General features: G+C 47.6%; 1 protein-coding gene across 2 annotated transcripts; it reads right to left on the reverse strand.

The window, feature by feature from the left end:
* Positions 1-5,647: 5,647 nt before the first annotated feature.
* LOC311594854 (low affinity immunoglobulin gamma Fc region receptor II-like) lies at positions 5,648-20,607 on the reverse strand. Of its 2 annotated transcripts, none has more exons than XM_084776959.1 (7): positions 20,397-20,607; positions 14,174-14,194; positions 11,812-12,066; positions 9,694-9,948; positions 8,964-9,077; positions 6,384-6,421; positions 5,648-6,289 (listed from the first exon to the last, which is right to left on the reverse strand). In XM_084776959.1, exons 1-7 carry the CDS (start codon positions 20,500-20,502, stop codon positions 6,203-6,205), a joined length of 876 nt encoding a protein of 291 aa, XP_084633085.1. In that variant the 5' UTR covers positions 20,503-20,607; the 3' UTR covers positions 5,648-6,202. The 2 variants fall into 2 exon arrangements, with proteins under 2 accessions (XP_084633085.1, XP_084633084.1); XM_084776958.1 differs by having other exon boundaries at positions 11,812-12,069; positions 20,397-20,604.
* Between the last annotated feature and the right edge of the window lie 5,948 nt (positions 20,608-26,555).

The raw sequence follows: 26,555 nt of genomic DNA on the forward strand, positions 1-26,555 counted from the left end.
GATCCCAAGTGTGAGATGGGGAACAGATTTGTTAGAGAGCAGGATGTTTTTCCCTTTAGAAATCGAACCCCTTCGTGGGGGAGCTTGGCTGTTGCTCTGAGAGAAGATATATATAAGAGCCCAAAACAAGAGGCTGGGGAAAGAGGACTTGGGACTGTTTTGGCTGCTCATCCCTGCACCTCCAGAGAGGCTCCTAGAGAGACCTGCTCCAGGGAAGGCTTCAAGGCTTTGGACTCCAGCTGAGGCTTCAGGTTCCGGTTGCTCCAGGTTCCAGCAGCAACTTTGGTGGGATTGCTGGTTTGCTGAGGTCCTGCTGACTACGCCAGGAGATTCGTTCCTCAGACATAATATCCTTAAAATGTCATTATTGTTTTCTTTAATCTCTTTTTCCTATTGTTTGGGTTAGTCGGGTTGTAATGGAGGTAAATTCATTTAATAAGTTCATAATAAAATACAGTTGTTAAAAAAATCAAACTTACATCACCCTATACATTTATCAAAACAAACTGGAACTGTGGGAACATGGGGGTATGAGAACCGTATCAAGGAAACCAGGCCCAAGAACCTATTAGACCCATCAAACTGAGGACAAGGCACCCTCCGTCCTTCATCTGAACCCATGAAAGGGAGGACTCCTAGCGTTGCAATGACAATGGCCTCCCCAACCTGTCATTTGACCATCTAGTGTTTGCCAAAGGACTGACAGCCAGAGAACTCCTGACTGTCCCTGGAGCTTCAGCTCAACAAGGTTGGCACAGCCTACCTGGAGTGTCACCCATCCATCTGGCCTCTTGTTCTTTCATGTGGACCACCTCCTGCTCTTTGCTTCTGTAGCTTCCATGGTCCAACACGTTGTTCCTGAAGCTCAGCTCTGACCTTGCGTCCTGACTCTACAGCAATAGTGGGCACAGTGTTCCCAGCAGACCCTCAGCCTTATTCCTGAAGAGACTTCACATACTCATCAGTGTCCCAGCTTCAGCCTCTCAGGTTTGCTCTGAAAATTTTAGAACTTTTCAGGAGCCTCTTAACTCCTTGCAACCATCCTGTAACCTACAAACAGACAGATTAGACAGGTAGGTAGGTGGATAGATAATAAATAGATAGAAGATAGGTTATAGATTCACAGTGTGATGTGTAATGTGTGAGTGATCTGAGTGTTAATATTAGTAATTAAGATTAGAACAAAAGAACTTGCATCTGTATAGGCAGCTGCCAAGGAAAGAGGAACTACTTGGCAAATTGTTGCCAACAAACCAACCACATCTTGTGAATTTATTGTGAAAAGACACAAATGTGTTGATGTTTCTGTCATCGTATTCATGACTTCTAGATAAATGTCTGGTTTTTTTCTTTGCTTTTTCTTTCTTTTTGAAATAAAATCTGATGGCTCATTTTCAAAAGTGCCTCAAGCCAACTTTGGTCTAGATATAAATAAATAGGACACTGCATGCGATGGTCAGCCTTCCTTGTCAACTTGACTGGATTTTCAGTCACTCTCTGCTTTGGAGAAAACAAATGGTCTTTGATGTCCTTCGTTCTGGGAAGGCAACGGTATCAAAGGCAGAAGTTCGGGAAAAGCTAGCCCAAAGCTACAAAACCACCTCAAAGGTCATCTTTGTACTCGGGTTGCTGGTGGCAAGACAGCTGAGTTTGGCGTGATCTATGGCTCTATGGCTCATGCAGAGAAGAATGAGCCCAAACACAGATTTTTCAAGGCATGACCTTTATGAAGAGAAAAAGACCTCCAGAGAACAGCAAAAGGCTAGTGTCAGTGCTGGGGAAAGCAAAGGAGGTGGAGATTGTGTGGTGACTTGATCTGCTGTGATGGTGACAATTTCTAAGAAGAGGACTAATAAACTAAAAAGCTAGGCTTGCAAAAAATAAAAAATAAATAGAGGAAAGAAGGAAGAAGCTAATGGAGTGCCAGTGCTTCTGACCAAAACACAATTTGACCAGCTGTCTTGCACTCCTGCTACAATAGTTCTTCCCACCATGATGGACTGTGGCTCTTCAAACCACAAGCCAAGATGCATTCTTCTTTCCTTGAGTTGCTTTAGTGGGGTATTTTATCGCCACCAACAAGAAAAGTAACTGCTGCACTATAAAGATACAAGGGACCCTATCTGTATTCTTAGGGAGTAAAACACATGGGTTCTGAGAGTTCCAAGGAAAGAAGGGAAGACGCTTATGTGAACCAATGAATGCTGAGAAGGAACGGATTAAGTCTGAAAGAAGAAAAGAGAAGAACATAAATATCTATGAAACAAAAGCCCAGTAACCTCTGTTAGGCATCTTGCTCATCTGCGTACAATGTAACTGAGTTCTACTTGCCTATGATTCTGTATAGTAGGTCTTGCCCCCACCAGGGCCTCCTGGCTGTTTGGAAAAATCTCCTCTGGTGTTGTCTTCATTGTAAACGTCATTTGATGAAAGAAATAAAATCAGAAATGCCCTCAATGTAATTTACAAAGAGAGGGGGGGGAAAAAAAAACAGTTAACAGCTGATAAGGAAGCCAATAAAAGACAAGGTTGGAACTTTTATTTAAATCCCATCACCAAAGACCACCAACCAGTCACATACAAACTTTCAGACTGTCTATTCTGACTAATCTAGAAGCCAAACATTTTTCCTATTCCAGGGGACTAGGTTTTGATTCCAAGCACCCACACAGTGCCCCACAACCACCTGTAACCCCAGTTCCAGGAGATCTGATGCCCTCTTCTGGCTGCCAAGGGCACCAAGCACACATGTGGTGCACAGACACTCTTGCAGAAAAAAAAAAACCCCATATACATAAAATAATGAGGTGATCATGATGTTTGAGATTGAGCAAGATGCTTCAGTGGGTAAAAGTGACTGCCTCCAAGGCAGATGACCTAAATCCAACCTTCATGTTGGAAAGAGGAAACCGACTCTTTCAAGTTGTCTCTAACATCCACATGTCTCTGTCTCTGGACTTTTTGTTATGAGAGATAATCGATTTCCTTATTGTTTAATTTTAACCATGACTTCCTGTTATTCTCAACCAAGTCATCCTGATAAAAGACAGAAGCTAGAAATGGGGGAGGAGTCCATGAGTATAAACACACAGATTATTACAAAAGAAAACAAGAAGAGGTTGGATTTGGGTTGGGGGATAGCTCAGTGGCAGGAAACCCTGAGCATGAGCCTCAGGACCACATAACTGTAATTCCAGCATCTGAGAAGAGGAAGCAGGACTAGTAAGGCCATCCTCAGCTATGTATCGTGGGGAACTGCAGCTGTGCTGGTACTGACCATTACTTGTTTTTCTCTGCAGTTGAACCATTGTGCTCCACTGGTTGCCTTCATTTTCCTTGTTTTGAGTCTCATTATTTGGGCCTTGGTTTGCCTCCTCTTGGGAACTTTCCACAGTGCTGTTGGATTGCTGGTTCCTCCCCTATATAAGCAGCTCTGTTACTTCCAATAAATGACATTCTTTTAGCATGAATGACCCATTGTTGTATTGTCTTTTCAATCTGCAGGCTGTAGCCTAGACAAGTAGTGGGGGCACTGCAATGTATAGTGATTTTGAGGTTAGCCTGGGCTACATGAGATTCTGACAGAGAGGGGGGGGATAAAGAAGAAGGAAGAAAGAGAAAGAAAAGAAAGGGGGTAACAGCATTTGACTAAATACCAATTAATAAAATGTGTGATTTTCCAGGACAAAAACACATTTTCAAAATTGGCTTCAAAAACAATAGAAAATTCTAATAAAGTAATAGTGATATGAAAGGGGAAAATGTAGTCTAGGCTGTAGTGCAATAAAAGATGTTATAGGGTCCGGGTGTGTTGGTGCACACACCTTTAATCCTAGCATTCGGGAGGCAGAGGCAGGCAGATCTCTGCGAGTTCAAGGCCAGCCTGGTCTACAAATGAGTCCAGGACAGCCAGGGCTGTTATACAGAGAAACCTTGTTTCGAAAAACAAAATAAAATAAAATAAAAATAAAAGGCCATATGCTATAGGAGCAGTCTGTTATCTAAACAAACAAGAAGCTGTAACTGGAGAGGTCTCAGTATAACACAGATGTCAAACCTTACCCAAATAATTGGCGTGACAGTGGAATTCTCCCAACACCCTATGGTATGTGGCAGTCTACAGTCCATCTGGAAGGGAAACAGTACAACAGCCAAGAAAATATTGAAACAAACTATTAAGAGAAAATTGGGCCGGGTGGTGGCGGCGCACGCCTTTAATCCCAGCACTCGGGAGGCAGAGGCAGGTGGGTCACTGTGAGTTTGAGGCCACCCTGGTCTACAAAACGAGTCCAGGACAGCCAAGGCTACACAGAGAAACCTGTCTCAAAAACAAAACAAAACAAAAACAAAAACAAACAAAAAACCACACAACAAACAAAAACAAAAAAAGAAAAGAAAAGAAAATTGGGCTTTCTATGTGTCAAAATATTCTATAAAGTTACAGTAAATAAGTGCATACTGTTGAGGCAGGAAAAACACAAATGGAATAAGGCCACAGAAGAGAGGCTGGCAGCGGATGTAGACGTGTGTGGGGAAGTTAGTGGCACTGGCAGCATTTCCAGCCATTTGTTAAAGAAACGACATTGGAATAACTGACCCCAAGACAGGTAGAAATTAATTTACGTGCTTACCTTACACCAAATTCCAACTGGATTTAGATTCTGATCTTTTCTAAAGCATTTAAGAATTTTAGATAAATTTGGCAAGGGTTCAAGGAAAAATAACAAGTAGGTTCTTATTGTACTGTTGAGATTCAGAAGGCCTTCCCCAGGTTGCTGTGACAGAATCCCACGGACTCGGGGAATTCCTTATTAACATGTGGTTCTGGAGGCCGAGAAGTTCGAGGCTGAGGGACCAGACTCTGGTAAAGGCTGTGACAAAGCTTAATCTTTGTTTAATAAAGTTTAATTGTTAATAAACAGAGCCAACAAAAGGCTTTCTTGCTGTATCGTCCCATAGGTTTAAAAGGGGGAAATGGAGCAGGAAGGGGAGACAGAGCCTAAAAGACACCAAAGGAATCTGCGCCCACAGCGCACTGCCTGTGAGCTCGTCACCCACAGCGGACCCCACCTCCCAGCTCTGTTGCATTTGGTGGTTATGTTTCCAGTACATGGCTTCAGGGGAACAAATCCAGGCCACAGTATTCAGAATATCAGATAGCACCTGGGCCAGATACCTCCATGGTAGAACACTGGACCAGCATGCAAGAAGATGCAATCTCCCGGAAACTGAGAGGAAAGTTTTATTTATTGATTCATTTAACAACTGAAGGGGGGCAGGGGGTGGTCAGCATCTATGTAACTGTGAGGAAGTTGCCATCTGTGCTAAGACTACTGTTTCAAGGTCACCCACACCCCTGTAAGGAACCCTTCACTACGTTCCCATAAATAGGCCCGATAAACTCACCAGTTTATCATTATACCCAAAAGAGACTTGGTTTGTCATGAGCACCCTATCTGAGATGCTTATGTCTCCCCTGGGAAAAATTCACCCATCTCCTCAAGATTCTTCTCACAGAAGACCAACAAATCCCAGGGAGCTCTGTCTACACTCCAATCACTGCAGCCTTGAAAAAGTAAACAGAATGTTGTCTTTACAGTTTTTTACTATAAAATTAACATATGACCTTTACAGAAGATAAAATTCGCTTATCATTTATTCTGGCTGCCTGAAGCATCCCCTTTTTGACATGTTGGTACAAGTCTATTTTATCATCACTTAGATCACGTGTCCTAACATAATTGTTCTCATGTATCCTGGAATATAAGCAGTTCCTGTGTTGATGCAGTCTCTTAATGACAATAGGTGGGTTAATTTTTTTTTTTTTTGGTTTTTCAAGACAGGGTCTCTTTGTAGCCTTGGCTGTCCTGGACTCACTTTGTAGACCAGGCTGGCCTCGAACTCACAGCGATCTGCCCGCCTCTGCCTCCCGGGTGCTGGGATTAAAGGCGTGCACCACCACGCCTGGCGCAGGTTGGTTAATTTTATTGGCTGTGTGGATCTATAGCAGAGGAATCTTGAGTTGGGAGGTGGTAAGGCATGCACTTTGTTAGGACAGTCAACCACGGTCTGCTGGTGTCGGGACTCACAGAGGTGACTCTGGACCTCCTCTTTAGTATCTACAGCATCCCTTTGACCAGGAGACACTAGATCCTGGCCTCTCTGGTCGCCTTTTCCCAGTCCCAAGCCAAGACAAAAGAGATTAGATGCGGTTCTGGTAATCATGCTCCTCCTCTTCATTCAGAGCTTTGGGATGCTTGAGAATTGAATAGGTGATGGAGTTCTCGGCCTAGAGGAAGCAGAAATGAGCCATCAGAGCTGCAGAGGGGTGGCAGGGAGAGCAGAGCAGGGGGAGGGAAGGGGACACGCCTGGGCTCACTCACCTCAGTTTTGGCAGGTTCATCATGATCAGGAGGATTGTCTGTGGGTAGAAAAAAAAGTGATCACATTGGGCACTGCTGGAAAAGAGGGCCTGGTGTGCTGTCATGGAGGCTGCAAAACTAAAGCCCAAAGCCGAGCTAAGACAAGGCTTGCCAACCCCAACCCAGGCCATCGGGCCACACAGTGCAGCCATACAGCCCTTCCCTGACCGTCTTGGGACGCAGCCTTCCCCACTGGCCACGCTGGCAAAGGCAAACAGACGCTTGTTACATCCTTTTCAGACAATCACTAAACTTCCCTAGCAGCAAATCAGGCAGCTCTGAGGCTCTGGGAAGTTGGAGAATGGGCAAGTGTTTAGATCAGAGTGAAATAAAGTCCAGAGTTTTGCTTGCTACAGACGGTAGGGAGAGAACAAAATGGTCTTTTCCATATTGGACAAGTCGAGTTTATTCTTCTTGAAGCACCGAAGAACCGGGTGCTCTATGTAAAAAGAAAAATAGAGAGAAGAGGGAGAAGGAAAAACAAAAGGAAGAAAGAGAGGGAGGATGGAAGAGGGGGGGCGGGGTTCCCTTTGCCAGTATGAAAAGCAGGCCCAGTAGCATTTGGGGGGGGGGAGGTTGAGACAATGCCTCCAGTCTCTTCACTGGATCCCTAGACACAAAGAGCCCCATTTGCCATCTTCCAAATTCTGCCCCACGACATAATTCAGAAACTCCCCCTGCCCTCCATCCCTTTTATACACTTCTTAGGAATCCCAGCAGCTAATGACGCCTTTAGGGGAAACCACCAGCCCCAGCACCAAGCCGTGCAGATGCCTTGTGAATGTGTTTATACCAGAGCGAGCAAAGCCAGGCAAGGAAGTGAATCTGGTTGTGACAGACATTTTTTGTAGACCTGGTTTGATCCTGAGTGTGGATCCACATGGCCCAGCTGAGGAGCATGGGCCTTGCTGAAAGCAGAGCTAATGTCCGGAGCCAACCCAGGGTCATTCAAGGCTAAAAGAATCTACTGGCTAAGGCAAAATACTGATGCCCCGCTCCAAAGCTAAACTTCCTCCTTTCAACCTCTGCGGATGTTATTTAGCAGGTTAGTTAACTTCCTCCTTTTACCCCATGCAGATGTTTTTTTAACAGGTTAGCTCAGGACTTTCCAAGAGATAGTTAGCTAAGATAAGATAGGAATTGTTCCGAGATGAACCACAGGATGTTCCCCTGCTGAGATCACCTAGAGGCATTCTCAGACCCCTCCCCTAATGCTTGGCTCCTGCCTCCACCCTATATAAGCTTTTGCTTTCAATTCAATAAACAGACCTTGATAGGAGTTCTACTTGGTCTCGGCTCTCTCTTTTTAGTCCCATCTCACAGGTATGGCTCCCCTCGAGACCCCGTAATTACTGGTCCTGCTGGACAGGACACTGCCCCAGCCAGGCTTCCTGCCAATGTTTGCATGGGAGATGTCCATTAAAATCTCATGTGTTAAATGCTTGGTCACCAGGTTGGATAATTGGGAAAAAGCAAGGCTTTAACGTTATGGGCCTAGCGGGAAGTCTTTGGGTCATCAGAGACATGCTCTTGAAGAAGACTGTGGGATTCCCCAGTCTCCTCCTTGATCTCTTTGCTTACTGGCCGTAAGGTAAGCAGTTCTGTCCTGTTGTGTATATCCCCTGTGATATTATTGATTGTTACATGCCCAAAACAATAAGGCCAAAAGAAAACAAAACAATAATGGACAGAGTCCTACAAAGCTGTACTAAAATAAACTTTCATGCTTATTTACTTACTTAAGACAAGATCTTAAACTTGGCCTACTGAATGCTAAAATTATTTACCTGTTGCCATGCCTAGCATCTTTTCTTCTTCATAAGAGGATTATCTGAAGTACTTAGTTATAGTCACAGAAAGCTGACTAACACATGAGGTTATGGACCCTTCTCTCTTTTTTGTATGTGGGCAAGGTCTTGCTACGTAGCACAGGCTGGCTTCAAACTCATCCTTCAGCCCACGCTAACTTCAGACTCCTTGAAAAAGACCTTCTAACTTATTTATTGTTGGGGAGGGGGTTGTGGCGCGGTGCACACCATAGCACATCTATGAAGGTCAGAGGGTAACTTTGTGGGATCAGTTCTCCCTTCCCACCTGACCTTGGGTACCAGAGATTGCAGTAGGACCACAGGGCTTATACTGCCAGCACCTGTAGCACCTGAGCCGTGGCCCTGGCCCTGGCCTCAGACTGCCTTTTGCCTTACTGCCCTGGGAATACAGAAATCGGCTACAACCTACAGATCATAATCATGTCTCTATCATTTCATTACTCTAATCACTTCTTATAAGCATCCACGTGTGTGTCCGTGTTCCTCACAATGCTGAGAACCAGCTGAGGGCAGAAATGGAACCAAACACTTCAGTACCTAGCACAGTCCATGGCACATCATCCAGTTTGTTCAAGTCTTGTTCAGCAGATGGATTTGTAAGTAGATGAATGAGGACGATGAGACTGTATCAACAGCAAATGAGTCTCTAATCCCCAGCTAGCCCCAGCTGAGTAGGAGCTGATAATAAGAGAGACCAGAGAGAGCCACCAACCTGGAGCTTGTTTTCGCTTGAGACAGATCAAGGATATAACAATGGCCGCTACGGCAATTCCTGTGACAGCAGTTATAATTGTCAATACTGGTAAAGACCTGCTGGATTTGGGTCCTGGAGAAAACAGACAAAATGACAAGTAATAAGTAATCCATGTGAATCCGCCCCTCCTTCAAAGCGATGCCCCAGTGTTTGTCACGTAGAGTTGCTATGTCTGGGTCACTCATAGTTGTAGTACATTACCCTGAAACCTCATCTGCATAGGTTTCTATGAACAGACTCCCTCATCACCAAGTGTTTCCACCAAACTAATGAAGGGACACTGGTGACAGAGTAGTAGCAGGAGGGACAGTCCTCAGAGGCAGTGGATGGATCTGAAGCCTCCCAGAGTTGGTGGTGCCACTTCATGATTGAATGAGTATTACACAAGGTGTAAGAAGAAGTTACTCTTCAACTCTTAGGAGTGTCCAGGAGCTTAGATAAACTATGCACCAATGATAAGGTCCTGTTTCACTGTTGCCTGGCAGCCTTGTCACCCACCACCTGCAAGTGAAGAGCTCTGGGCTGAGCCCACTTGCCACCATTTGTCAAGATCTCCACACCTCTCCCCTTTGCCTCAAAGCCTAGTTTGCTTCTGTGGCATTTCTGCATCTCCATGTGGGGTTATACAATTTCAGCCTTTGTCTATCTCCTCTTCTCCCTTTCCAACATCTCCAGAGAGCCTATATACCTTGCACAGTGATGGTCACAGGCTTCGATGAGAACTGTGACCATCCTAGAAATCCTTGGCAGTAGTAGTCACCACTGTGACTGTGGTTGGCATTTGGGATGGAGAAGGTAACATTGAAAAGATGAAATTTCACAGTCTTTTCATTCTGGTAGACCAGGATCCTTCTCAGGCATTTGTTCATCCAGCTATGGCACCTTAACCTGATGGTTTCACCTTCCTCAAACATCAGTTTAGGGGTCTGGAGCAGCAGCCAGTCTGGAAGACACAAAAGGACCCTAGTATTCAGAGGGCCTTGGCTCAGCTCTGAGACCCAGGTCACGCTTCCTGGTAGAATATGGTCGGCTAAGGGAAAGAGCTTTAGTTTAACATCAGAAAAAAAATTTTTGTGTTTGTTCTTGTTGTTGTTGTTTTGTTTTGTTTTGCTTTTCCAGACAGGGTTTCTCCGTGTAGACCTGGCAGTCCTAGAACGCTTGTTGTGGACTCTGCCGGCCTCAAATTTACCTGATCCACCTGCCTCTGCCTCCCAGGGTCTGGCATTAAAAGCCTGCACCACCATCTACTGTGTTGTGATAATGGTTAATGGCACACAGCGTATCTGGTATAAGGAAGTTTATTTGGGAGAAGGGAAGAGGAGAGGAGTTAGGGCCTCCAAGAGGAGGGACAGAGGCAGATGGGTGATTGGACACATAGACAGACAGACAGACAGACAGATGGGGACAGAACTATGAGGACAGAGAAGGACAGAGGAGGGAAGGGGAGGGAAAGATGGGGTGGTGGGGGTCCTTATATCCTGCACACACCTGATAGGTACCTGGCGGTGGTGGCAGATGATGACATAAGCGGTTCCTAGGCCCCTAGAGGCAGGTTAGTGCCACCGCCTGTGCACTAACAGCCTGGCCTGCATTAGACAGTCTTGGTCTCTGGTTCTAGCCCCAACCATTTGTAAGCTCTTCAGTCTTGGGCAAGTAACTTAACTCTCCTGGGCCTCGCTTTCCTCATCTACGAGAATGGGCGTGATTAGATTTTGCGGCTACAGCAGTCCTTGATGTGTCACAGGTTTCCAAGATACATCCCTGTTCCCTTCCTCCCCTGAGAGGGGGCAGCTGCTGCCCAGGGCCATCAGTAAGAACCAAAGAGACAGGATGCAATCTCTTCCCAGCAGGGAAGCCAAGGACTCCAGTCTGACTGAGGAGACAAAGATGAGGAGGTTCCCGCAGAGCCTTCTGCTTGCGGGATAGTGGGACATCTTGAACCTAGAAAAATGTTGGTTCCCTTCATGACTAGTAATAAATGTGGGACTACAGTCCAGCAGGGTCGGGGGCAAATATTAGCTTACTGTGCTCACACTTTTGAAGAAAAACTGGCATCAGGCGATAGGAGGGAATTAAGTAAAGAGGGGCAGCTGTAGCAGTTAATGCAGTCGCCTGGTGGTTTTTCTGTGGGGGAAAACCTAGTTTTTGCCAGAAACCTTGTAAAAATCACTCAGCAAAGATTTAATAAGCCCTGTCCTGGACACTGGACATGGACACTGCAAATACAGACATGGATGAGACACAGATTTTCACCTCAAGTGCCCACAAGCTGAAGGAAGAAAAAGAAAGGCAAGGCCACCCAGGACTGCAAGGTAAGGAGTTTGCGGAGGAAAATGCTCATGCTTCCCAGGACCTCCCAAGAGAGGCATTAGCACCCTCAGCTGAACAGAGCTGAGAAAGCTGGACTCAAGGTTTAATAAATTAGCCCCATTTCTATGGTCTTGGATTCAGTGGCAGGCTGTTGACATTTTTCTGGGTGTCATGAAACAGAAGGGTTTCTGTGAAATTGGGACTTCCTTTTTCTGTCACATTTAGCCGTCTGTCTTTGTCCATAAACTTCTCTTGCTCAATAAACAGCTATTCACACATTCTGAGAAATTTCTCAGGAATTCGTATGCCCTGCACATGCACGCTAAGCAAAAGGGCTACTTAAAAGGGAAATAACTGGACAAACGTCCTTTGCAGTGATGCTTCCCAGAAGCCAGGCAATCCCTTTTCCTGCAAGCCTTGCAGTAAACAGATCCACCCCAAACCCACCCCCAACTTCTTCGTACCCCAGCTCTTCCTTGCGCCTGCCCCTACTAACCGGAAATCACTCCCAGATGTACAGGGTCGCTGAGGCGAGTCTGCGCCATTTGGCACTGGTATTCTCCACTGTCGTTGACCGTGGCCTTAAATGTGTAGTTGGGCTGGACTTGGCTCGGGATGGATCTCCCATTGTGGAGCCACTGGGTAGAGTAGTTCCCAGGGTTGTGGGTCGCTTCGCACTTCAGTGTCACACTGTCATCCTTGAGCACCTGGATCCATGGGGGCTCAAGTTTCACCACAGCCTTGGGAAGATCTGTTGAATTGTGAATTGAGAAGACAGTATGAGGCAAGGGAGACCCAAGACCCTAACCCGGCTCTGAGTCTCAGGTGAAAATGGCACCAGGGTGCAGGACCAGACTCAGATAGATTCTTCCATTAAATCTTTCCACTTATTCCATCCCATGAGAACTCAGAAGGGATGCATTGATCGTTAGCAGGAGTAGAGCAAGAGAGAAGATGGGAGGGAGCAGAGGAGACACCCCAGAAATCCATATCTCTTACCAAGATATATTTCCGTTTCTCTTGTCCCTGCCTCCTGTCACTTACTCCCCTGCATGCAGATGGCTCTCGGCATCAGAAGAACAGGCCTGGCAGCTCTGTGCTGGCTAGTGTTATGTCATCTCAACATACAAACTAGGGCCATCTGAATGGAGGGAAATTCAGTTGAGAAAACACCTCTGTAAGATCCGGCTGTAGGGCATTTTCCTAATTAGTGATTGACAGAGGAGGGCCCAGCCCATTGTGGGTGATGCCACCCCTGGCCTGTGTGCTCCTGGGTTCTGTAAGAAGGCAGGCTGGGCAAGCCATGGGGAGCAAGCCAGGAAGCAGCACCCCTCCGTGGCCTCTGCATCAGCTCCTGCCTCCAGGTTCCTGCCCTGCTTGAGTTCCTGTCCTGACTTCCTTCAGCCATGAACTGTGCTGTGCAAGTATAAACCAAATAAACCCTTTCCTCCTCAGCTTGCTTTGTGGTCAGGGTGTCTTGTTGCAGCAATAGAAACCCTAACTAAGACAAGCCCTGAGACCCACACAAAGTAGAGGACTTGTCAACGTACCAGACAATCTAGGTAGACAGTGCGGTTTTATATGTGCTTGAATCTTATGTAGAGAGGCAGGGCTTCCAGGTCTTCTTTGTTGTTTTTTTTTTTTTTTTTTAAGGTTTCGGGCACCGGGTTTCTCTGTGTAGCCCTGGTTGTTCTGGAACTCACTCTGAAGATAGGATGGCTTCAAAGTCAGAGATCCACCTACCTCTGCCTCCCGAATGCTGGGATTAAAAACACATGTCCTGCACACACAGCTGTCTTTCTGATTGTTTGTTTTTCTTAATCTAACAAGGCTTTGAAATTTTTTTGATACATAATAAGTGTACATATTTGCAGGGAACCATATGACAAGACACTTCAGCACATGCACACACTGTGCAATGGTCGGAGTGACCTGCATGTCTGTCACCTCACACATCATCTGTTTGTATTGAGAATGTCCAAATCCTCTATAGTAGCTACTGTAAAATGTACAGTTAACTGCCAGCCACAATTAGCCTTTGGGGTAGTTTGAATGAAAATGCCCCCTATAGACTCATAGGGAGTGGCACTATTAAGAGGTGTGGCCTTTTTGAGGAAATGTGTCACAGGTGTGGACTTTGGGTTTTCAGATTCTCAAGCCAGGCCCAGCAGCTCACACTTTTCCTGCTGCCTGCAGCTGCAGATGTAGAACTCTCAGCTCCCTCTCCCGCACCGCACCATGTCTGCCTGCACGATGCCTTGCTTCCCACCATGGGGATAACGGGCCAAGCCTCTGAATTGTAAGCCAGCCCCAATGAAATGTTCTCCTTTATAAGAGCTGCTGTGGTCGTGGTGTCTCTTCACAGCAATAGAAACCCTAACAGTAGATACCCTTCTCGCTACAGCACATTAGAACTTAACCCTCCTCTCTGACTCTGTGCCTGCCCCCACCAACCATTCCGTCTCCGTCATCACCCCCTCCTCCACCCTTCCCAGGCTCTGTCATTTACTCTCTGCTTCTTTGAGCTCTGCTTCCAGAAGCTCTCAGTTTCACCTGGAGAGTGGAAGGCAGTTGAGAACAAGAGCTCTCATCCTGTGTGCTGGTTATCCACACCCCACTGGAACAGAGCTAGAAGCGCCCAGACACTAGGGAGCCATGGTTTCTGACCACCTGGCTCCCCGGGCAGAGGGAAAGAGGAGAGAGCAGGGTGCCTTCTGGGAACAGTGGCGCTTTCCTGGTCCTGACTTGGTCCTGAGCTTGGTGGCAGGGGCATGCGGAATATTTCCACAGATCACAGGGAGGAGAGGGAGGTGCTACATAGGAGAGTAGGAAGACAGAAAACAGAACCGAGGACTTACCACGTGTCCCAGCGACAGGATCTGTAAGAAAGGAAACAGACATCAACCAGGGCCCAGGCTTCCACAGGCAGACGTGCCTGCCCAGACCCAGAGCCCCCTTCATCCCCACAGCCCAACCCTCATGACATGGCCCTGCCCTGGGACTGCCTTCGTGAAGTGCACTTTCAGAAACACTTAAGCGCCTTCCCCTGGGACACCTGTGTTGTGACATTTTCATTTGGCTGAGCGCCTTTGACTGAGGAGGTCCCTGTGGAAGCTCACATATGATGTGTGTTTCAGTACATCAGACTTTGCCAAGGTCCATCTTGAGAGCAGGGTTGTCCTTTTGTGAGGAGGGACTACAGACTACACAGGTAATCTATAATCTTTACTGAAAAATGGAAATTACCCATGACAAGACGTTACCATCTAGTATATGTGTCCTTAGAATTTCCCCACGAATGTGTTTGTGTGTAGTGTTTGTATACAGACAAAAAACAAAGAGGCCATACCAGAAAAGTATTTTATGTTGTCATTTTAGCAATTGTGCCCTATTTCCCGATTTAACATTCCTGTGATTCATTTCACATCCCCCACTGCTTAACATTTAAGTTTTTGCTGCTAAGAAAATCTGATAAGAGGAAGAATCTACAGAAGGACACTGTGGGGCTGGAAGACCCTCAGCAGCTAAGGGCACAGGCTGCTCTTCCAGAGGACCTGGGTTTGAGTTCCAGCACCTACACAGTGGCTCACAGACATCTCTACCTCCAGCTCCAGGCATCTGACATCCTCTTCTGGACTCCTCGGGCCCCAGGCATACACATGGTGCACAGACACACATGCAAGGAAAATACCAATACGTGAAAAATAAAAGTAAAAGTAAAAGTATACTGGTATACTGTGGTAGCAGATGGAAGGTTACATGGTGAGGGAAAGGGCTTCCCAAGTAGACATCAAGCATGGGACAGGACGGCTGAATGGAGGGATAGAGACATCAATGGAGGAACGGAGACATGGATGGATGGATGGAGCCATGGATGGAGGGATGGAGACATGGATGGAGGGATGGAGACATCAATGGAGGAACGGAGACATGGATGGAGGGACGGAGACGTGGATGGAGGGATGGAGACATGGATGGAGGGATGGAGACATGGATGGAGGGATGGAGACATGGATAGAGGGATGGAGACATGGATGGAGGGATGGAGACATGGATGGGGGGATGGAGACATGGATGGAGGGACGGAGACATGGATGGAGGGACGGAGACATGGATGGAGGGACGGAGACATGGATGGAGGGATGGAGACATGGATGGAGGGACGGAGACATGGATGGAGGGACGGAGACATGGATGGAGGGATGGAGACATGGATGGAGGGATGGAGACATGGATGGAGAGATGGAGACATGGATGGAGGGATGGAGACATGGATGGAGGGATGGAGACATGGATGGAGGGATGGAGACATGGATGGAGGGATGGAGACATGGATGGAGGGACGGAGACATGGATGGAGGGACGGAGACATGGATGGAGGGACGGAGACATGGATGGAGGGACGGAGACATGGATGGAGGGACAGAGACATGGATGGAGGGACGGAGACATGGATGGAGGGACGGAGACATGGATGGAGGGACGGAGACATGGGTGGAGGGACGGAGACATGGATGGAGGGACGGAGACATGGATGGAGGGACGGAGACATGGATGGAGGGATGGAGACATGGATGGAGGGATGGGGACATGGATGGAGGGACGGAGACATGGATGGAGGGACGGAGACATGGATGGAGGGATGGAGACATGGATGGAGGGATGGAGACATGGATGGAGGGATGGAGACATGGATGGAGGGATGGAGACATGGATGGAGGGATGGAGACATAGATGGAGGGATGGAGACATGGATGGAGGAACGGAGACATGGATGGAGGGATGGAGACATGGATGGAGGGATGGAGACATGGATGGAGGAACGGAGACATGGATGGAGGGATGGGGACATGGATGGAGGGACGGAGACATGGATGGAGGGACGGAGACATGGATGGAGGGATGGAGACATGGATGGAGGGATGGAGACATGGATGGAGGAACGGAGACATGGATGGAGGGATGGAGACATGGATGGAGGGATGGAGACATAGATGGAGGGATGGAGACATGGATGGAGGAACGGAGACATGGATGGAGGGATGGAGACATGGATGGAGGAACGGAGACATGGATGGAGGGATGGAGACATGGATGGAGGGATGGAGACATGGATGGAGGGACGGAGACATGGATGGAGGGACGGAGACATGGATGGAGGGACGGAGACATGGATGGAGGGATGGAGACATGGATGGAGGGACGGAGACATGGATGGAGGGATGGAGACATGGATGGAGGGATGGAGACATGGATGGAGGGATGGAGACATGGATGGAGGGACGGAGACATGGATGGAGGGATGGAGACATGGATGGAGGGATGGAGACATGGATGGAGGGATGGAGACATGGATGGAGGGATGGAGACATGGATGGAGGGATGGAGACATGGATGGAGGGATGGAGACATGGATGGAGGGATGGAGACATGGATGGAGGGACGGAGACATGGATGGAGGGATGGAGAGTATGGACAAATGCTACAGAAGTTTGGAGGAGGAAGACACTCTAGGGCTTTGTATTTGGCTGCATTTAGTCTAGGAGGGAAAATGAGAAAGTGGAGTTTGTCATGCAGCTTCAAGTATTGTATAACTGTGACAAACAGAGAAGGAATATTCCCTAAGAAAGATTGATGGATACTTGTCAACACTCATCACAAGTTGAAGACTGACTGCTGCTTTGGTCTCTTTAAAAAGAAAAAGAAAAAGAAAAAGAAACACCCTCAGTAAGGAGAACAATGCTGACAATGGAAGTGGATGGCAGCTTAACTAAAGAGGTAAGACCCACCCTGCATATGAGTATCCTCACCCAGTGGGCTGGGACCCTGGCCCAAATAAACCAGAGAAAAGGAGGAAGCCAGCTGTGTACTAGCCTCTGCCTCTCCCTGTTTCCTAACCTTGGGTGTGAGGTGACCAGCCAAGGTGCCTGTCACCATGCCTTCACACCACAATGCCCTCAAGTGATATGCCAAAATAAACCCTTTCTTATGGTGCTTTTGCCTGGTGTCTTATCAAAGAAACAAGAAAAGTAATTAAGACAACTGATGTACAGTGACCTTGCAGAGGTAACTTTACTTTTCTCTGCTTTTCCCTTACTTATAAATGGAAGTGATGGCAGCAATCCCCCTGCCATCAACTGCTGCTAGGATTCAGTGATAATCCAGACAAGGCATCAGTGTGGTTCCAAATGTACCATATGGGTACCTTTTAAATTGTCATAAGCAAATGTCCAAAGTTTGCCATCTAGTTCAGTAAACAACGAGAGCTGAGAATGCTGTGTCAGACTAATTGGGACAGAGGAAGTACCAGCGATTTGTAAGAGAAAGATGGTTAACAGTGGCCTAGAGCGCATGTTAGTGGCCTGTGCAACATCCAGCTTCTTCATTCCTTGACTCATCTGCAGTGAATCTTCTCATACAGTTTAGCCACACAGGCCCATGTTACACCTCAAGGCCTTGTCATCATCACTGCAAACCACACCGACTTCAAACCCACAAAATCCAATGTTCCAGGGTTCAGTCCCAATCCTCCATCTCCCCCTCCTTTCCTCTATTTGCCCAAGTATGGGTGGCAAATGATCATCTCACTACTCTTTTTTTATCTTTCCACTGTCCACCTCTAAGTCCACATTTGCCTTTGTCCACGTGTATGTATGTGCACACGCAGACCTCATTACCGTCACCTCATTGCAAATCCCTTTATCTTTTTGTTGCTGTTGCTGTGGTTGTTGAGACAAGGTCCCATGTAGGCCAGGCTGGCTGCAAACTTGTCATGTAGCCCATGTTGACCTTGAACTCCAGTTCTTCCTCCCTCTACTTCCCAAATACTATACATTGATGCCCTAATTTATTTACCCTTTGACCCCATGAAATGTACTTACATTCCCCATGGCCTTGCTTGCTTATTTGTATTGACAATAGGAAGTAAAGAAGGCTCAAATGTAAGAGACACTTAAGATGCAACACTGAAGAAAAATTGACATTTAATGAAGCATGAGATTGATAAAAGTGGACCAGGGGAAAGTAGCTTTGCTCAAACAAATAGAAATAGTAGAAAGATAAGAAAATGTGTAAGGAAATGATAATAAGTTGAATCTTGAATAAAAAATTGTTTCTGGGCTGATAAATCTAATTATAGATGTCTAATCAACACACAGGGAAATTAAAGTATACAGAGGAAGGAAGGACAAGTAAGTTCGGGCACTAGTGACATAGAAGTAATAGTTAAAACCCCTGAATATGTAGGATTGGCAAGGGGGATAGTACAGTGCATGAAAAAGAGAGAGAGAAGAAAAAAAAAACCCAAAGAAATGCGGAATGGAGAAGCCATGATTTACATTCATTCTATACCCAACAGACAGCATTGACAATTATGTTCGTGTCTAATGTACTCATTGGAAGGAAGACAAATACCTTGTGTTTTAAGTCAGGAAAATTGCCTGTTTTGTTCACTGGCATGACCCCAACCCAGAACAGTATGTGGCACAAAGAACTTTAAGAATCAGCAGAGCTGGGCAGTGGTGGCGCATGCCTTTAATCCCAGTACCTGGGAGGCAGAGGCAGGCGGATCTCTGTGAGTTTGAGAACAGCCTGGTCCACAAAGTGAGTCTAAGACAGCCAGGACTACACTGAGAAACTCTGTCTTGTAAAAAAAATAATAATCAGCAGAAATACAGGTAGGAAAAGCCAAGTGTAGTGACCACACAACCTGTTTGAGGAAGATCCATTGTGGGTGAAGCGGGAACTTGCTGAGCCGGGCAGTACTGGAGCTTTATCGTGAGACAGTGGGGCACACTGAAGGTACTTAGAAAGCTGTACGCCTCTGTGTAGAAGTACTGGAAGATTCTATAGCTACACAAGACCCAAGTCAGGACCAACCAAGACATAGTGAGAGGGTGTTATAAAATGGAATCAAGCGATGAAGTCTCAAGTGTGGAGGCCCAGAGAAGAATGGGGGAAAATGGAGATTTCCCAAAGGGAAATGGAAGAGTCTTCACCAGGTGATTGATAGCTGTACAGCACAAATAGAAAGGCATATTGTATTGCCTCTCTAAGACTAAGCCTTCCTGTGTGAAAATGGAGCTATCCGGTGTCACTTTCATAGTACTTATAGCAAAATAGTCTCTCTTCCATACCTCTCTTGCTGGTAGCCACATGCCACAAACCCTGACAACTGAGGTCCCTGGGCACTGACCAGATTTCACTATGAGTCATAGCAAGTACCTTGGGGCAGGGGCTGGAGGTGGCTGTGCGCCTTCTTCTCAGCAGTATGGGTAGAAGCCCCAGGAACTGAGCTTAGAAGATGGTCCTGCATCAGAACTCCCTTACTGCGCTTCGCTCAGATCCTTCTAATCACCCAGCCCCATCCGTTTCTGTCCTCTGGTCCACAGATGAGGCCAGGACCAGAAAACCTTCCTCCATCTCAGCCTATGCCCCTGACCCTAACTTCCTTACTAAGCAGGGCCGAGACCAAGTGCCATGGTCGATGCGATGGAGGAGGCACCGGAGAGTTCCCTGGCCGCACAACAACTCCAGACTTGGCCCTGTTTGTGATACTCTGAACCCAAGCTTCCAGGACAACCCAGACCTTTCTATGCCTTTCCTTATACAATAAAGGGGGCGAGGGTTCCCCCGATGGATAGAGTGGCGTCATGGGCACAGAGCATCTCCATGGCACCCCTCAAATGCGTGTTAGAGCTTCCTCCCAACCCTTGTCTAAAGCAGTACTAGACATCTTGCCTAAGAGTTGGTCCTGTGTGAATCACAAATTCAAAGAGAAACTGGTGGTCTAATTTATTACTCAAGTCTAGGACACTAGATTTCAGTCAGAGAAGGTTCTGATGGAGAGGGCGGCAGTGTATCAGGGACATGAGTACCAAGTGACAGGAAAGCAAGTAACAGCAAAACTCTCCTGCCAACTCCGGTTTTCAAAGGCCAGCCAGCTGTCACAATCCACTTAACAGCCCACTACCTACTCCTGTTTCTGCTGACACGCTTCCTGTGCCACCTTCATCCCTACACAAGTCCCACCCCAGCCCAGGTGTCCTCACCCCTGCCTCCCTTCTGGAGGTCCTGACTTACTTAGCACAGCTGTCCACAGGAGCATATGGCACAAAGTCCGTGAGAGCACATGGGCCGTCCAGTTGTTCTCCGTGGGGAGAGGTAAGAAGGGTGAAATTCCCATCATCCCTGAAGCGAGTCAGCTGCAGGCACAGGCTTCTCTACAGGCTTGGCTGCCTGTACCCAGAGAACTTATAAATTCTGGAGTCCAGATGGGGACTTGAAAAGAAAAGTCCATTTAATCATGGACTCCTCCCCTTCCGCCCTCTTTCCTTTCATCCCAGAAGATTCAGGACTGACCAGAACCAACTGGCTTCAGCTCAAATCACAAAGAGATTTGGAAACTGAGAAGCGACTCCCCTCTGGCTCTGCTGGAGCCTTAGCCGGCCTTTGGTACAGAGAGGGAAGTGGTCACCCAAACTCAGCTCAGAAATCATTTGCCTCGCTCCCCACTCTCCCCACGGTCCTCAAGAAAGGTGATGGAGGAAGGTGGACAAGCATCTTCGGACACTTCTCTGTTTTGGAGGGCCAGTGTCTGGAATCTGGAAGCCTCTGGAAACTGAGCCAAGGTTCCTGAGACCACCTACCATCATGTGGGTTTCTCTGTTGTCATAGTCCCCAGCTCAGTGTCTGTATCGTGGACCAAAAGCAAGAATATAGGACCAGGACAGCTTTAGGACACTGGCCCTGGGCACTTCCCTCTAGCTGTTCCTCTGTTCATTCGCTGAACATCTCAGTAAGCACCTAGGGAGCATCCCTTGTGCCCTGGTTCTTTTCTTTTCTTGGTTTTTGTTTTTTGTTTTGTTTTTTGTCTTTTTCTTCTCAAGATAGGGTTTCTTTTGTAGTTCTTGTTGTCCTGGACTCAATTTGTAGACCAGGCTGACTGGCCTGGAACTCACAGAGATCCCCCTCCCTCTGCTGGGATTAAAGGTGTGTGCCACCACTCCCAGCTTGTACCCTGGTTCTTATTCCTGATTATTTTTCTCCATCACTATGACATGGTAAAAGACCATAGGTTTCCAAGTGTAAGACCAAGTCTGAGCATCAGGGAGCTTCTGAGACCTTATTGCTCTTGGTCTGTAAAATAAAAATCATTTCTACCCACTAAAACACAGTTTCTTGGCTTCCACAGCACTGACATTTGTAGCAGAAAAAAAATTTAAGAAGTGTATTGTTATATAATCCAGGCTGGCCTGGAACTGTCTGTGTAGCCCAAGGTAGCCTCAGGCTTGGCTCCTCCTACTTCAGCCTCCAGGAGAGGAGGACTGCAGTGTGCACCACTGCAGCAGCTGCCACATAATTCCTGTGAGGGCTTGCCCTGTGCATTGTGGGATGTTTAGTAGCCGGATGTGGCCGAGATATTTCTCAGTAGTGAATGAAAAGAGACCTAAGACTTTGATAAATATTCCCCTGATTAAGGTGTGCAAACCTGTCACTAGTGAAAAACCAGCTGTACCCAAGGTTTTTGGAAAATAGAAAAGGATATGACTGCATCGTGAGTGGATGCTATTTTTGTTTTTCTTGCCTCCTGTCAGCATCTTCTGATGATGAGATGTTCTGGGGGTCAATCTTGGGGTGCTCTTCTGGGGCCTCCTTCTCAAATGCCCTTTCAGGAAGCAAGCTGTAATGCTCAAGGAAATGACATTATAAAACCATCTTAGACTCTGTGGTCTTCAGAAACCTTCACCAGTTCCACCCTATCTACCATGTGACTTGACCACTGGTGCCACCTTACCTCCCAGCCCCACCCCTGACAGCTCTTTTCGAATTTTTAATGTATGGGCAGAGAGCAATGGCATGACATCAGTACGCTAAAAATATCATTTCAGTGGATCCCTGTGATATTGCTTTATCAGCCCCTCTAGGGTTTCCTGGTTATAACCACTTCCCCATGAACCGAGAGTCTCACTAGACACTACAAGCAGATGCCACCTCCAGGGGAGGGCAGGCCTGTGAGGAAAAGCAACCACAAAGAGTGAGTCAGGGAGGATGGCTGAGTTAAAGAGACTCTGGTTCAAGACATCTCAGCTAGGTCCAAACAGCAACATCACCCGCCTAGCCTGAGAACCTCACCAAGGAAATCAAAGGCCACCATCCCCAACCTTCTAGAAATGCAAATGGCCTGGGCCTTGTGGATCACTAACTCCAGAATGTAAGTCTGTCCACAGGTCACTTTTCTTCAGAGCAGCAACAGTCTGACGAGGTCTACTGAGAAGGGGGTCGGGGTGCGGGGAGTACCAGGCTGCTATTTCTAAGGAAGCCAAGACCTTCAACATAGCGAGGGACTTAAACTACAAGGGAAGGTTTGTCTCTAACTGCCTAAGTAGAGAAGGGAAAGGAAAGAGGAAATTTGATTTTTTGGCCCAATAGTGGATTCATATAACCTTGAACAAAGTACCGCCAGGTCTCTGGACTTTAGGAAGGGATGCCAACACGTGAGTATTCTTTGTCAGATAGGGGTGTCTCTTACAAATAAGTGTACCCACCCTGGACGGAGGGGAGAAAGTTTAAAGTGACACGTGTGTATCTACCATACTATTGAAACAATGAAATTAAAATTTCCCAGGAATCCTAGGCTGAGGGGAGAAAGCTTTAGTGCCAGGCACAAGAGGAGCTTGCCTCCAGGAAAGGGTACATTCTTGACTTGTGATTGACGTGGGAGGACCCAGCTCCTCGTGGGCAGTGACACCCCAGGGCCAGTGGTCCTGGGAGCTATAAGAAAGCAGTCTGCGCAAGCCATTAGGAGCAAGCCAGTAAGCAGGACTCCTCCACGGCGTCCGCATCAGCTCCTGCCTCCAGGTTCCTGCCTTGAGTTCTTGCCCTGACTTCCCTGGATGGTGGACTACAAGCTGTAAGATGACAAACCCCTTTCTCCCCAAGTTGCTTTTAGTCATCTGGTGTTGGCACTGCCATAGAAACCCTAGCTAGGCTGTCCCTCTTCCCAGTGTGCCCACACTGAATACATCTCCCCGCCCCCTTTCACCTACCACAGCCTTTCCTCTTCCTCTTCCTCCTCCTCCTCCTCTCTCTCCAAAAGCTTTAACTGTTGCAGATCATCCCGAGGGCCAAATGGTGGCTATCCAGCATCCTGCAGCAATTTCAGTGCAGCCCGAGACTCTTTGCCTGACCCCAGCAGAACGAGCAATGACCGTGCTGCAGCACAACGACCTTTTCGTATTGCAGAGAATATGGAGCAGCTGGTGCTATTCATGAATCCTAGGACAGATGTGTGCGCCGTCCCTGTGCCCCATCCCATCCAGCACTTTGGCTACCCTGCCCAATGTGACAGGCTGGCTGCAGCTCATGTCCGTACTGGCAACCATCTGGTAAAGACTGTTACTTGTTTCTCTAGTTGGCATAGAGGAGCTGGGGAGCCAGGCTGGTTGGACCTGCCAGGGACCAGCTCTTACCTTATAACCCTCTGGCAGCACTGTTTGCTGAGCCGGGAGAAAAGCCATGTTTTAGGTGTTTGTTCTCAGACACATGTGCAGAGGGAAGGTTGAGGGGTCCCACACAGATGCTGGAATCACCTTAACCTGGAGCCTTTGTCTGGCCTGTGTCACCTGCTCTCCAGGTGACATCACTATTCAGTAAGGCAGAGAAACGGGTGTGTGACCTCAACACCCCTGAAGTCCAGTCCTTTGTAAGAGCGCCTGGTGGGTACAACTGGGGCATTGCCCTTCCTTCTCCTCATCAGTTTGGGGGTTCTTTGGAGCTGTTTGGGTCTTTCTTAAGCTAATTTGAGTTTCTACCACTTGTCTGACAGTAAAAATGGCTCCTTGCCTGAACCTCTGGGGCTCCATTTGGGGGATGTTTGTGATCCATCTTCTCTTTGGAAGCTTTTTTTTTTTTTCCAAACTGGGGCTCTGTTGAACTCTTCAGGTGTCTGATGTTTTGTGATAGGCTTTTCTCCCTGAGCTCTTTTGACTTAATCTGGAATTTGGTACACTACTTAGGCACCTACCTAAATTGTTTTGGTAAATAGCAAGGAAGGGATGTAAAGTGCCAAACAATAGTGTTGAGGAAACTGTGATTTCTCTGTACTGTGCTAGGATAATTCTAGCTGAACAGTTGTAAACTTATGATAAGTTATCTAAGAAGGAGCCTGAATTAATGTAATTGTTTTTGTGGGTATCAGGTTGTGTCTGAAACAGCATGTGGCAAGAGTTAATCTGCTCCTAGAGCTCCTAAAATAACTGACTTGCAATTTTTTCCACTTACTATATATTAAAATTACTATTCTTGGGATACCATATTTAAAATTGTGTGTGTGTGTGTGTGTGTGTGTGTGTGTGTGTGTGTGTGTGTGCTTGTTTGTGTGTGTGCGCCTGTGTGTCTTGAGGGTGATTTTTGGACTACATTGATGCACAGATACTGTCACTTGTCTATTCTGCTTTTATTCTTTCCTTTCTCTACTCATCGCTTCTTTTGCAAAAGTTGTTAGCTAAAGTGTAAGCACTGGAGAGTCAGCTGAGGCTGGGAATATAGCTCAGTGGCAGAACTGAAGAAAGAAAGAAGAAAAGAAGGAAGGAAAGAAAAGAAAAGAACAGAGAAAGGAAGAATAAGTTAACTGTAGAATTTGGGGCTGAAGGGGGAAAACCCTGTTTATTCAAGAACTGTATCTTGCTCTCCCAACTAGACTATAGATAGTGAAATGTTGATTCTGGCCAGGCAGTGGTCGCTTAACCCTTTAATCCCAGCACTGGGAGGCAGAGGCTGTTTATGCATGTTTTCCCAAGGTCCCCTCGCTGCCGAGGAGGCCTGAGACCGTTTGAGTTAGTGGCCGCCTGCGGGAGAAGCGGCAGGAGCAGCCGTCTAGTCCCAGTGGTCGCCCAGGGGGCACAGGACAGCAGGCAGGGCAGCCCAGGGCGTCGTGAGCACCAGCCCTTTAACAACAGGCAGTCAATCTAGCTAGCAGGTAGCGGTCTGTCTGACTCACTTCAGGAAGAAATAGACGATACTGTACTACAGAGGTTCCCTGGTGGTCTAGTGGTTAGGATTCGGCGCTCTCACCGCCGCGGCCCGGGTTCGATTCCCGGTCAGGGAAGCTTATTTGCTCTTTTTCCTTTCTGTACCTGGCCTTTCCTCTTATCTCAGCTCTCCATGTTAAACAACAGCCTCGGACTCCCACCGTATACCACACACCATCCTTTACGTACTTACTTCAACAATCACACTCTGCCCTGCCTGCTCCGCACACAACAACTCTGCACCTTCCCACACCTGCCTTCAGCCTTTACCCTCACCGCCCAGACCACACAAGCGCTCGCGACACGCAGCGCTCTCAAGCACACTTCCGGGATCACTCACACTCATCCACTGATGGAGCCCACAGCCTCTCCACCTGACTCCATCGCCATACCGCCTACTCTGGAACGCACCCTCTGCTTAAGCCGCCCTCATTTGCCTCACCTGCGTCTCTTACCTCACCTGCATCCCAGGCTCCCTGGCAGCTTACACGGACTCTTCACAACTGAACGGATGCTTCAAACGACTGGAGTGATTACTTTCACTTAATACAAACACACACATACACACGCACGCACGCACCACGATATATGTAAATATGTATGTATGTATGTGTGTGTATGTATGTATGTGTGTATGTGTGTGTGTGTGTGTGTGTGTGTGTGTGTGTGTGTGTGTGTGTATGTATGTGTCTGAAGAACTCCAGGGGATGCTAGTGCCGGTGGTGCTGGCAGTGTGGGCCCTAACGGTTTGGGGGTGGGGTTGGGGACGTAAAGGACACCTGTGGGGAGGTGTTAGCGCGGGATAGATGTCCCGGACAGAGCCAAAAGCCCATGGTATGGTTACCACAGACAGTCCAGTTCCCAGGACCTCGCCAGGATTTCCCTGCAAGCCCCTAGAGAGGCTTGGGCGAGCTGAGGCCAAGCCGTGTGGTTGTTTTTCTGGCATCCTTGGGTTCCGGGGAAGGGGGAGGCTGACGCGACTGTGAATCGGGAAATTGGAGCAGAACCTCTTCCTCACCGGTTGCGTCCCCTGTCAGGGCCCATCTGCCATGACCATGCCAGCCAGTCGGGGCACAGAGTCGTGGGTTGAGCTCCACCTCAGTCAGAGGCACAGTGGGAGGTGCTAGCAGATCCTGGGAACGCCCAGACTGTGCCTTACCCTCACCAGACTCCACCCCACCCCTGCCCCTGAACCCCTCCCAGTCCGAAG

Source organism: Acomys minous (assembly GCF_964271855.1).
Source record: "Acomys minous genome assembly, chromosome: 1".
Classification (NCBI taxonomy): Eukaryota; Metazoa; Chordata; class Mammalia; order Rodentia; family Muridae; genus Acomys; species Acomys minous.